The sequence below is a fragment of the Struthio camelus genome, chromosome 13, assembly GCF_040807025.1.
Source record: "Struthio camelus isolate bStrCam1 chromosome 13, bStrCam1.hap1, whole genome shotgun sequence".
NCBI lineage: Eukaryota > Metazoa > Chordata > Aves > Struthioniformes > Struthionidae > Struthio > Struthio camelus.
The window spans coordinates 2,337,337-2,349,492 of record NC_090954.1 but is presented as its reverse complement, the minus strand read 5'-3'; the positions used below and the strand labels follow the sequence as shown (position 1 = coordinate 2,349,492).

The 12,156-nt window shown below is 48.6% G+C and overlaps 1 protein-coding gene across 6 annotated transcripts; it reads left to right on the top strand.

The window, feature by feature from the left end:
* The first annotated feature begins 51 nt into the window (after positions 1-51).
* Positions 52-11,159, top strand: CCNI2 (cyclin I family member 2). 6 transcript variants are annotated; one of them, XM_068960131.1, is made up of 9 exons: positions 52-109; positions 899-1,022; positions 1,155-1,243; positions 2,996-3,145; positions 4,509-4,643; positions 5,400-5,474; positions 6,717-6,857; positions 7,858-8,088; positions 8,917-11,157. In XM_068960131.1, exons 4-9 carry the CDS (start codon positions 3,032-3,034, stop codon positions 9,322-9,324), a joined length of 1,104 nt encoding a protein of 367 aa, XP_068816232.1. In that variant the 5' UTR covers positions 52-109; positions 899-1,022; positions 1,155-1,243; positions 2,996-3,031; the 3' UTR covers positions 9,325-11,157. The 6 variants fall into 6 exon arrangements, 5 of the variants coding, with proteins under 5 accessions (XP_068816232.1, XP_068816231.1, XP_068816229.1 ...); XR_011144009.1 differs by lacking the exon at positions 52-109 and having other exon boundaries at positions 887-1,022; positions 1,155-1,218; positions 8,917-9,405; positions 9,698-9,835; XM_068960130.1 differs by lacking the exon at positions 52-109 and having other exon boundaries at positions 865-1,022.
* Positions 11,160-12,156: the final 997 nt, after the last annotated feature.

Below are 12,156 nucleotides of genomic sequence, written 5' to 3'. Positions count from 1 at the left end.
GTGCCGCGGCCCAGCCAATGGCGGAGGCGGGAGGGACCGGGCTGCCGCGGCGGGGCGGGGCGCGGCGGGGCGCGTCGCGTCGCCATGGGCACCGCGGGGGGGGCGCGGGGTGATTAGTCACTGGCGCTAATTGCGGCGCGTTGGCGTTTCTCGGGGGCGGCGGGGGAGCGGCCCCCGCCACCCTCTCCGCTCGCCCCTGAGTCCCAGGGCTCGGGGGAACTCACAGGGCTCGGGGGAGCTGACGGGACCCTTGGGGGGCTGACGGGGCTCGGGGGAGCTGACGGGACCCTTGGGGGGCTGACGGGGCTCGGGGGCAGGTGACAGGTCCCTTGGGGGGCTGACGGGGCTCAGGGGCAGGTGATGGGGCGCTTGGGGGGCTGACAGGGCTCTGGGAGAGGTGACGGGGCCCTTGGGGGGCTGACGGGGCTTGGGGGGAGCTAACGGGTCCCTTGGGGAGCTGACGGGGCTCTGGGGGAGGTGATGGGGCTTGGGGAGCTGACGGGGCTCTGGGGGAGGTGATGGGGCTTGGGGGGCTGACGGGGCTCTGGGGGAGGTGGCGGGGCCCTTGAGGGGCTGATGGGTCTCTGGGGCAGGTGACAGGTCCCTTGGGGGGCTGACAGGGCTCTGGGGCAGGTGATGGGGCCCTTGGGGGGCTGACGGGGCTCTGGGGGAGCTGACGGGGCCCTTGGGGGGAGCTAACGGGTCCCTTGGGGAGCTGACAGGGCTCTGGGGGAGGTGATGGGGCTTGGGGGCAGGTGACGGGGCTCGGGGGGCTGACAGGTCCCTTGGGGGGCTGATGGGGCTTGGGGGGGTGAATTCATATCTTTTTCTCCTTTCTGTAATGTATTTCTTACTACCCCTTAGCTATTTCTGCACCCCCAAATCCTTCTCGTGACAGGGCACAGGGCTTCGCTCACGTCCCTCTCCTCTCCACACTGCCTCTAGTCCAAACGCAGAGAGCTGGCATCCCAAAGCCAAACCGATCATCAGCAATAAGCATCAAGTACAGAAATAAACTGAAGGTTGTAACAGTTTAATTGCAGTGTATTTTAGCTGGTGGGCTATGGGCGGAAGTAAGAATGTGGACAGGATTGATGTGAGGTTTTAGAAGGGCTCCTAATATGACACAAGGAACACACCATCCTGTACCGCAGGGCTGGGAACATGCCGGTCGTGACAGGACTGCCGTTTCCTCATCCCCAGCTGAAGTGTCAACAAGTGAGTCAGAAAGCTCCAGGACAAGGTATTAAGCAAAATATAGCTGCTTTACTATTTATATGTTGCTACAATGTTACTCAGTGCTTTACTGTATGCAAAGATTCCTAGACTAAGAGAGTCATTTAGCACCAAAAATGTATAACCCAAAGGCCTGACAAGAGAACAGGGAGTTATGTGTGGGCAGACTAAGCTCTAGGAATAAGAAAAGATTTAACATAAAACACGGGAACCAGCTCCCTGTAGAAAATGCTGCCTGAAAAAATCCTAGCAACGAAGGGGAGAGCTGAGGAGAGCAGTCACGAAAGATGGAGAGGCCTGATAGGAAACAAAAATGGCACAAAATGCAAAGACTCTGGCAGAACTGGAGGTAGGAGGGGGGTGGCGGTGGATGTGCTCTATAAAGCAGGAACAAAGACGCCCTTTTAGGAGCTGGAATCGCTCCTGGCAGGTATGGGGGTGCTGCGTGGGTGGAGCGAAATGGTATTTTGGCTAGGGCCATACCAGGAAGAGGCAGTGTGTTTTTTTTTTTTTTTTTTTTTGCCAAGGCAATAATTGACGCTAGGGAAGGGGTGGATTTGGGGAACATGCTGAAGGATACCACAGTTTTCACTGTGTGAGACCTTCAGCCCGATCCCGGGGCGCGCACCACTTGGCCTAACAGGCCGACAGAGGATCTCTGAACCGTTCATGGGTGAGATGAACCCCCAGGGGCGAGACAACGTTTATGCTGGAAGTACCAAACAGCTTAGCCCCGGAAAGCTGTGAATACCGTAAAACCATTCCTTACGATATGAAGCGAGAGCGGGCAACGCCGGCCTTTCCCAGGGCAGGCGCGCCGGTGTTAGGCGGTGGGAGGCCGCAACGCCCTATGCCCCCGATGGGGCTGAAAAGCGGAAACGGACTTTTCCACCGCTTGGGCCTTTTTTTTTTTTTCCCTGGGGCGACTTAATCCTACGAGGGCACCGAGCTCGGGCGCTGAGGCTTGTCGCGTCCCGCGGGCAGGCCCGGAGGCAGCTCCTGCCCCGGCCGGCGGTGGGGCTCAGCGGGGCTCGGCTCGGCTTGACTCGGCACAGCACGGTGGGGCACAGCTCGGCACGGCAGGGCGCAGTGAGGCGAGGCTCGGCACGGCACGGCACAGCACAGCTCGGCTCGGCTTGGCACGGCTCGGTGGGTTTCGGCCCGGCCCGGCTCAGCAGGTTTTGGCCCGGCTCAGCGGGTTTCGGCCCGGCACGGCTCGGCACGGCATGGCACGGCACAGCACGGCACGGCTCGGGCAGCGCCGCCACGCCGCCCTCCTCCGCCACCACTGGGGGAAGCGGCCGTCGGGGCGGGCCCCGCCGCGCGCAGCCGCCGATCGGGCCGAACCGAACCGAGCCGGGCCAGGCCAGACCGGACCGGGTCGGGCCAGGCCCCCCCCATGCCCGGGTAAGGACGGGCAACGGCTCTGCAAAGGGGCAGCGGAAGGTCGGAAGCGAAGTGAGCTGAGAGACAGCGGCTGCCGCGGCGGGGGTGGCTCCGCGCAGCCCCGGAGGAAGGAGTGCGCTGCTGTTCGGCCCTCTGACATGTTTTCTCCCCCCCCCCCCCCGCCCGCCCCGCCCGGGGAAGCGGATGACAGAACTGCGCTTTCCTCCTCTGCAACCCGACGAGCAGCAGCATGGCTGTTCTGGGTGTCGCGCTCAGCCTCGGGGAGGCACCGCGCCAGGAAATCGGAGCTAGCTCAGGGGGCTCCGCTAGTGTTATTAGCATTGCCTAATAATTCTTTTCTTGGTTTTGACAGCGGCTCCCACCTGGGAAACTGGCTCACAGAGTTGCTATGAAGTGCCCTGGACCTTCAGAGAGCCTGAGACTTGCCCTCTTCCTGGAAAACGCCATAGCCAGAGAGGCTAGGATTTGGAAAGTGCCAGTTTTCCAGGATCTCTTCCTGAAGGTATTCATCCTCTTTGGAAGCACCTAAGGGACTGTGCGGGATGCAGTGCTAGTCCTGCCATCTAGTCCACCTGAATGCAAAAGTCATCTTACGTAGACTGAGCTTAAGGAACAGAAGCGGGGAGGGTCTGTCTTTGTCTCATTTTACATCTTATGCTCCGTTTAAACCATGATTTAGAGATGCTTTGCATTTTGTTTTGACTCAGCCAGTTTTGGGAACTCTGGTGGAGCAGGCAGGTAAGAGCAGGCTCTGAATCAAGGGTTTTAGCCATAAATAAAAATGTCACATCATACTTAATTGTGCTCTACTGCTTTGTATTTCTCTCCATCTTTCCATGCGTTCAAATGGCAGGAGAGAGAATTTACTGAGGGCTAACAGAAACCAGTCCCATTCCTGGCTGTTCAAGTGAGTCAGTCACTTACTGTAGGAAGCTACAACACTTAAGGTTCTTCCATGTACAGTGGAAACGGTGATGCTCAGTTGCTTCTGTAAGGTGCTTCTGATCCATGGAACAAGGCACAAAACTGCCCTGAAAGCCTTGTCCCTTTTTCGCAGTAGTGTAGAAATGCTATTTTTATAAGGTATTTTTATTTGCAAAATAGCAAAATGCATAATGTGAAAACTAACATTAAGCAAACTAGTGGTAAATGTTAGCTGTTCTGTGCAGGTGCTCAGCCCTTTCAGCTACTCCTACATTAATGTTCAAATGCATGCCACGGACATCTATGCATTGTAACGGCAGCAAGATTAAAGTCTTTCCTCTCTCCTGAATGCATCTTCAAATAAGATATAAGAAATAAAAAAATTGAATATATTTTGCATTATGCCGGGGGTGGGGGGGGTGTCATAAACCTGACTTCAAAGGCTGTAAAAAACAAGCAAACAAAAAACAAACTTAAAAGAGCAAATCTAAATCTGCTCCTAATGCCAGTTTCTCCCCCCACCGAGGCTGTCTGGACGCAACGCATGCTGCAGCAGAGGCTTCGATCTTTTCTGGAGGGGGAAGTAATGAGCATGGGCTGTTATTAGGGAATAACAGCTCGGTTTGGTGGTTCGGTCACACTGTGCAAGGGGAGGGCAGGGCGCACCTCAGACCAGTCCTCCAGTGCCTAGGCGGTCCTCAGCACAGTTAGAGCCTGACTGACTGCACAACACGGACAAGTGTTTAAAACTGCTCGGAAGCTTGGTCTTTCCTTCGCTGTGTACACACAGCCAACAACTTTCTTCATTCCAAGCCTCCAGACAGCTGAAATGTTAATTACAGCACTTAAAATTAATTATTTGAGTCTTCCTTTGGAGATATGTTAACAAAATCATCAAAGGGCTCACTGTATTTTTTTTTAACTTTGTTTCTTCCCCTCAGGGTACCGATATCTCTCTGTTGTGTTACGAGAAAGCGGTTCTCTGGATTGCAGAAATAAGCTCTCAGTTCCAGTTCTACCCTGAAACATTTGCCTTAGCTGTCAGCATCCTTAACCGGTTACTGGCATCAGTAAAGGTAGAAAATCTCTATCAGCTTTTTTTTTTTTTTTTTCCTGGCTAGCTTACTGATTGGACATATAAGAGATATGTAATCTGTTTACACCCAAAGCACATACTGCTGTTTGGCAGCAGATTTAGGGAGCAGTCAGGGTCTTCACTGGAGAAGCTTTTAAGCACACAGACTCGAGTGTGTGCTGAGGTTCCACTGATTTACAGTCCTTAGTAGAGGTGTTTGTATGAATTGTATGTAGTCCAAATGCTGTGATAAATACAAAGAACTCATTATAACCTGGTTGTCTCTGCTAAACAGAAAACATTTTCACTACCGCTTTTAATATTTTAGTTTTGAAACCCCTGTTTTTACCCAAACTGTGGGCCCATCATTTTCTGCCATTGAAGTGACAGCAAAGTTACGAGTAGAATTGAATCTTGCTGCTCAGTTCTGTTTAGATCTGTACTGGCATTTGGCAGAAGCATATTAGTTAATAGCTTACTTAGCAGGAATAATACTGCATTGTAGATATTTGGCATTGCATAGTCCAAACTGTGGGGTACATCAATAAAACTTGCAGCAAGAAGAGGATTTATTTTGTTTCACTTTGGATTTCCTTGCTGTTTCCAGCTTCAAATGACTCTCAATGCAGCTAAACTAATTCAGAAGTAACTGTAACCTAAATGAAAGTTTGAAAGTTGTGTATCTGTAGTAGAATGACAATTATTTCCCCCAAGACTGTTATCTTCTCTGCTCAGTGTTTTCTTCTTCTCCCTTCAGGCCCAATTAAAGTATCTTGAGTGCATAGCAATTTCCTGCCTTGTCCTTGCAGCAAAAACCAGTGAAGAAGATGAGGTCTGTATGTTTAATTTTAAATGCACTAAACTCATCTCTGGTTGTTTTCAAGTTATTTGTAGTTCCAGTATTTTAACAAGTTGGGCATAATGAGAACATGTGAACTTGGTTACCCTAAGTAATTCCTAAGGGGGATAAGAGCAACATTTTCAGTTCTCTTTTCATCATCGTCTGGAAAAGCTGTGACTTGTATGAATGAAAGACTTGTATCTACTTCTGTAGAGGATCTGTTTCCCTCCTCTGCCCCTACACCTCTTCCTTCCCTTCTTCAGGATCCACAGCTGCAGTAAAGCTCCGTCCGAGGGTAGAGTCAAGATGTGCACGTACAGCTTTGTGCTCACAGCACTGGTAATTCTGTTGCGATAGGTCCTGGGAGGGTAAGGTAGGGAAGACAGAGCAGAGGTTTTTCAGAGGAGGCTTAAAAATAGATGAGTTTGCTTGCAGTTAGGACTTGTTACTGAACCTGTTGAGGAAATGACTCAGGTCTGCACCTCCAAGGTGAGCATGTAGAATCAGCAACTACACATGTAAGTGTGAGATTGCATAGGATAATTATCCAGTGCTTATAGCTAAAGCTTTGTGTCAGAAGTGCACTGATAGACTTCCATGAGCCAAATAGCCCTTGAAAAGCACTTCAGATTGCATTTCTCCTCTTTCCTTCATTCCTTTTTGAAAAAGAAAAGAGGTGCGAGTTAACAGCTGGAAACCAGTTGGAGTCAGACACGCATTTCTCCTTGAATTTCTGCTGCAGTGAAACGCTCTTCATAGCCTTTTTTAAGATGTGTTATCTTGAGGTTATTCTTCTTTTCCCTTCTGCTAAAAAGGAGAAGTTAAGACAATGACCACAGGAAACAAGACAAGCAGGAACAGCTCTGTAACACAGGCCAACAGGAAGCCTCCTCCCAGCTTGTCAGACAAGCAAAAGCACCGAGACTGTTAGCGGTGAACCTGCATCACAGAGGCAGTGCTACGGAGGCTCGCAGTGACCCTGGGAGCTACCAGCCATCATTCTTCCCATGGGCCTAGGTTTGCAGCCAGGTGCCCTGAGGAGGGTGGCCCATCTTTGGTTAGGATGGGAGCTACCTAGGAAAGTGGTACTCCTGAATGAGCGTTCTGCGTAGCGTTTTGGGACACATACAGGCTTGTTAGATCCCTTTGCAATACATAAACGCACACAGCACTGTGTAGGAAGTTGTCTTCTTTATTTTTGTTTAAGGTTTTCTTTTTTTTTTTCTCATACAGGTAATACCATCGGTGAAGATGCTCGCAGCGCAGAGTGGTTGTAAACGCTCTCCAGCTGAGATCTTGAGAATGGAAAGAATTATACTAGATAAGCTTCACTGGGATCTTTACACAGCAACACCAATGGATTTCTTAAACATTGTAAGCACTAAGTTTTGCAAAGTTTTAATTAATTTTTTTGTTTAAAGAAACAGCTCATTTATCAAATAAGACTAGAAAACATAGATGTGAGCACATACGCACATACACATTCTTCCCAAGATGCTTTGCAAGCTGCCTGTTTTTAGCTATCTGCAAGTCTTTTGAAGAATGTTACAGTGAATTTCTTTAAATGTACTAATATTTAAAACTTTTTTTTTTCCAAAAAATTTACTCCCGTTTTTAAAGGACAACTAAAGTGGATGTTAAAAAGGTTCTCATAACGCATAACTATATGCCATTTTTTTTAAATACACACTGCAAAAATATTTCTAACTCTTTCCATTCTATTAATACTGTACATAGAAAGCTGTCAGAGTTTTGCTACATTTCACACACAGGTCGTCTTAAAACCATTTTCCTTTTCATCCCGCTAATAAAGTGCCCTTGTTTTAGGCAATTAGACCATCCCATTCTGGCACTTAGTTCACATTGCGGTTGCTAAATATTTGATAGAAATAAACTGCGTCTTCGAGAAACGATCATGTGCTAGTAAGGCAAAAATCATGTGATATGAACACATCCTGGATCCCTTTCTATGGTAATGTGCAAATATTAAGCCATCTCAGGCTGCTGATTGTGAGAACTGCCTCTCTTAGGTGCTTGTTTCCTCAGTAAATTCAGAGTACAATCATAATTATTGGGTTTACTCCATTTGTATCTGCTGGCCTGAATTGAATCTTCTAGATAGCAATCTGGATAATGTAGAAACTTCAGAAATTGTTAGGAAACACAGACCTTTTACATTCATTATAAGCTCAAAAACAGTTCAATGGTGGGCAGGTACAAACACAAAACACAAAAGAGGGGGAAAACCCTCTAGGCTTCCTGATATGAGTCAAAATTAGTCTGTACTTCTGGTTGACAACATATGAAAACATACAAAGTTCACTGACCTCTGCTTTTTTAAAATATATATATATAATGTTTATCTTCTCTCCAGTTCCATGCCATGGTGATGTCCAACTGGCCCCATCTACTAAACGGGCTGCCTCAGATGAATCCTTCCCGCCATGTTGCATTCTTGACCAAACAGCTACAGCACTGTATGGCGTGCCACCAACTATTGCAGTTTAAGGGCTCCACATTGGCTTTGGTGATCATCACCTTAGAGTTGGAAAGGCTGACTCCTGATTGGTTTCCTGTTATTACTGATCTGCTAAAAAAAGCACAGGTAGGAGTCAAAATGGCCTTTGATCACAAATCTGAGGCCAGGACATTGATAAATTAATAAAGTGCACCTGGATTTACAACCAACATTGCACTTTAGCTGACTTCTGAGAAGCATGTCCATGTTCTGCCTTTGCTGCAGGCCTCGCTGGTGCGAATAGAAGAGGGAATGAAGCTGCAGTTGGGAATAAAACTGCAGTTAGGAGCTGGGACTGAGGAAAGGGCCTTCCCTTTGGCAGGGAAGGGAGTTTTCCAAAAGAGCATGGCCGCAGATGGCTCCCTGTCTCCCAAACAGGAAGGAGTTCTTCCACAATGGGAGTGTCTGAGAGTACCTAAAAATCTGCTCACCCATTTTGTCCTCAGGTTCTCACCGAGGACTTCAAGGACTTCTCAGTGCAGTTACATTGCTTTAAAGTGTGATCAGTTTGGCTTCTAATGATATACATTTTAAAGGTCAGCTTGGTTTCTTTAACCTTTTCTCCAGTTTCATAAATCACATGCTTTTTAATAGATTGTATACCTAGAAGGCAAAAGACCTGGGTTGCCCACTTACCATCGATTCATCTACTGGTCTTGAATTTGTCTTAACCGAGCCTTCCTCTATCACTCCTGGCTGTCACAGTATCATCAAAAGAGAGGGAGAGCTTGCCCACCTTTTGTGCAGTAGTTCAGGATCTCTTGCTGAAGTGTTTTGCATCAGGGCTAAGACAGAGCTATTGAATCCAGTATAGCCTGCCCCTCCCCTCCCTCCAGTTGCAGAGTCATGGGAGCACTGGCCGGAACAGAGAGTAATTTATCATGAACTTACAAAGAAACTGTATTTTCCTTGCAGGTTAACAGCACTAAATTCATCCACTGCAAGGAGCTTGTGGATCAAGAGCTAATGCGCTTGCAGCCATCCAATGCTGTTTATATTTTTTATCCCATCAGTCAAGCCATCCAGGCCCACCCCAAGGCAAGGTTACCCTACTGTCACTCTTCTGAATGGGTGAATTCCCATCAAGTGAGGCTGAGGGTTTCTGTAAGCCAGCCAGTCTCAACAGTTTTCACGCCTACTGCAGCCCAAATTCCTGATGACACCATGGAGACAGATGAATACTATGATGGATTCAAGCACCTGTACAGTGAGGATGAGGGAGCAGACAGTGGGAGGGTGAGCATGGGTAGCGTGTGCCCTCATCTGAGGCCTGGCGAAGGCAGCTCCCCATGTCCTGCCTTACAGCCGCCTGAAAGGGACTAGCGGAAGCCTTCCTGCCTTGCAAGCATCGACTGCAGACCAGGACGCCCCAGCAAACAGAACAGCCGACACAACAGAGCTAAAGTACGGCTTTGTTTTTCAGAGGATAATGACAAAACGGTGTTATCTTTCCTATCCTTCCTAAATAGTGTTTGCAAGCCCCAGTTTTTAACATCATATAAGTATAGAAAGTTGGGGAGAGGAGGGACTCACAATCCTACCACTCAGGGATCAGTTCAGCAGAGGGCTACACACTGCACCAGAGAGAACCAAATGCCCTGGAGTTGGTGTTGTGTTTTTTTTTTTTTAATAGTTGTGATGAAGTGTGACAGATTCAGCATTTCATGCAGCTCATTCCACTGTTCTCCTATTAAAGCTAATCTGACTTGACTCATGGGAGAGTGAAAGAGGCGCTGCCGTCGAAGAAGGGGGAGCTCCCACTGCTGGTTCTACAAAGACGACCCAGGTGGGATCAAGGTTTTGATTTAATAGTGAAAAGACCAGGAGCTAAAACTTCCAGTTTTTCTCAAGGCCTTACCCTGGAGTCCAAGGGTCTGAGAGCTGTGCTCCTTCCTGGTTAACCCATTAAAGACCCAATACAAATTCCTACATGCTGTGGGAAAAGCCTTTTTGTCTGGCTCTCGTAGACCAGCTTGTGCAGTTCAGTTTTTTTGTTTCGTCTTACCAGATTGGACCATGCAAAATGCCTTTAACTAATTCCCCCTGCCCCCAAAATTAGTTTTTGTTAACAGCTAATCTCCATAGCAAAACAGTTCTACAGACTACAAAAAGTCTCTACTGCACTTTTAAAATGAGCCTCACATTTTTTTTTCAAATAAAGGTTAAATTAAAAAGAATATTTTTTTACAATACAGCTGGCATTTTTAAGCAATTTTGTGATAGTAGTTTGACAGTATAATCCAAACAATACTGTCTGAGTAACAACACCACACCTGGAAGTCCTGTCACAGAACAGAAAAGGTTTTCATACAGACTGCGTAGGCTAAATGCTGAGCAGACGTCTCACTTAATGACACAGGGTAAATAAATACAGGACAGGGAGGAGACAGGAGCAAGGACTCAAATGCCAAAGTGCCTCATTTTAATAAAGGTCTCCCCTAACCCTCGCTCTGCTAGACAGCAGCACACATCAGCGCGGGAAGAAAGTTACGGGCCTTCCTTCTCCTAGTTCGCTGTCTTACCTTATAGGAGAGCAATTCCTGAACTTTGGGCTGTGCAGGACTGATGTCCTGCGCAGCTCTGTCAACAGAGACAACTTCCCGAAGCATTACACCTAGCTGTTGCCAGACCCAGCACCAAGACAAGAGCGAGCTTTGTATGTCTGCAGGGAGAAAGCCATGCTTTTCTTTTTAAACTGCAAAGAAGACAGCGCTTAAGTATTCCAAAAAGAAACATCCAAAAATCAAAGACTTAAGTGCAAATTACAGGTGTGAGCAGATGGGATCTGAATCAGTGCTGAAACCCAAGGAGGTCCCGTGAGGCAAAGTCAGAGCTACCGCAAACTGTGAATGCTGTGCTGCGAGGGGGAGCCGCTGCCGCGGCGCCACGCGCACGGAGCGCCGGGGAGCAGGACTCGGCGCTGGTTCAGACCAGACGAGGTTTACAAGGTATCCGCGCTGCCAGGCAGTGGCGTGCTTGGGATGCTATTTATTAATCCTGCCTAAGTCCGGGAGGGAAGGTTTTCATTTTGTGGTAGGGCTCTTCCCTCCTCCAGTGTGGCACCTTCCTTTCCTATCACAAGCTGTGACTTGACTGCCTGATTTTCTGAGGAGGCAAGTTGTCTTTTGTAGTTTTCGTTAAATAAAATGTAACCTCAGTCCGTGTGTTCTCAGCGTGCTCCTTTAAGACTCCAGCTGAAAGCTGATGCCCACAAAGGTCCTCGCAGGACGGCAGGTTATGTGTCGCTCTGGTTTTCGTCCCATCCTTTCTTATGCCCCATCTTGAACACCTTCACCAGCTGCATGAGCCAATGAAACTGTTAGCAGAGAAACTGTACACACAGTCATTAACACGCTGTAACTTTGTACCACCTTACTGTGCACACAGCAGCTCGTCTTTACCTCCGTCTCTGAGCCTGTGTATGCAGTTTCTTGCACTGCAGCTGGACAACGCCTGTTGAAAACCATGAACAAACCTACTTTTCAAAACTTCTGCAGGTCAGCGTGGTCAACGTTCGCAGTATACGTTATATTGGGGTTTCAGTCTGAAAGACGAAGTCAGTGCAGAAGGACTTCCCAGAAAAGGGCCAGAGGGCAAGAAGTAGCACTGGAACGGGAACGGTAAAACCTGGAGCCTTCCTGCTGCCCCCCCCCCCCCCCAGGACTCCTGCCTGCTAGCACAGGCCCCCTCCGGGCACCGACCCCGGCGCTGGAGCTTTTCTACAGGAACCAGCGCACCAACGCTTCTGGCTTGGCCCCAGCGGGTTAAAAGCGGTGCTTTTCAGCAACCCTTGCCTCCCTGTTTTTGCTTCCCGTTTCCGGGGAAAACATCTGTGTTACAAATCAGCAGAGTAGCCGAAGTTTTCAAAGCGACCTACAACAAACCGTTATCTGATTAATTTTCTTTCAGAATTCAATAACGTTCCCAAATGAAAGCTTCTTTCATCAGATATTTAAGATTTCCTTGCTCGTTACGAACAACACGAGCACGGACAGTGCGGAGGTCGGGCGTTCCCCTTGCCAGAAGTGGGAAGGCTGTTAAAATCCCCGGTGACATACAGCGCTCAAAAACTGACCTCTTTGGCTCTTGCCTTACGTCACGTCAGACTTTCAGGTGCCTGCAGTTAACGATGCCGAGTAAGCAAATCTGCAAGTG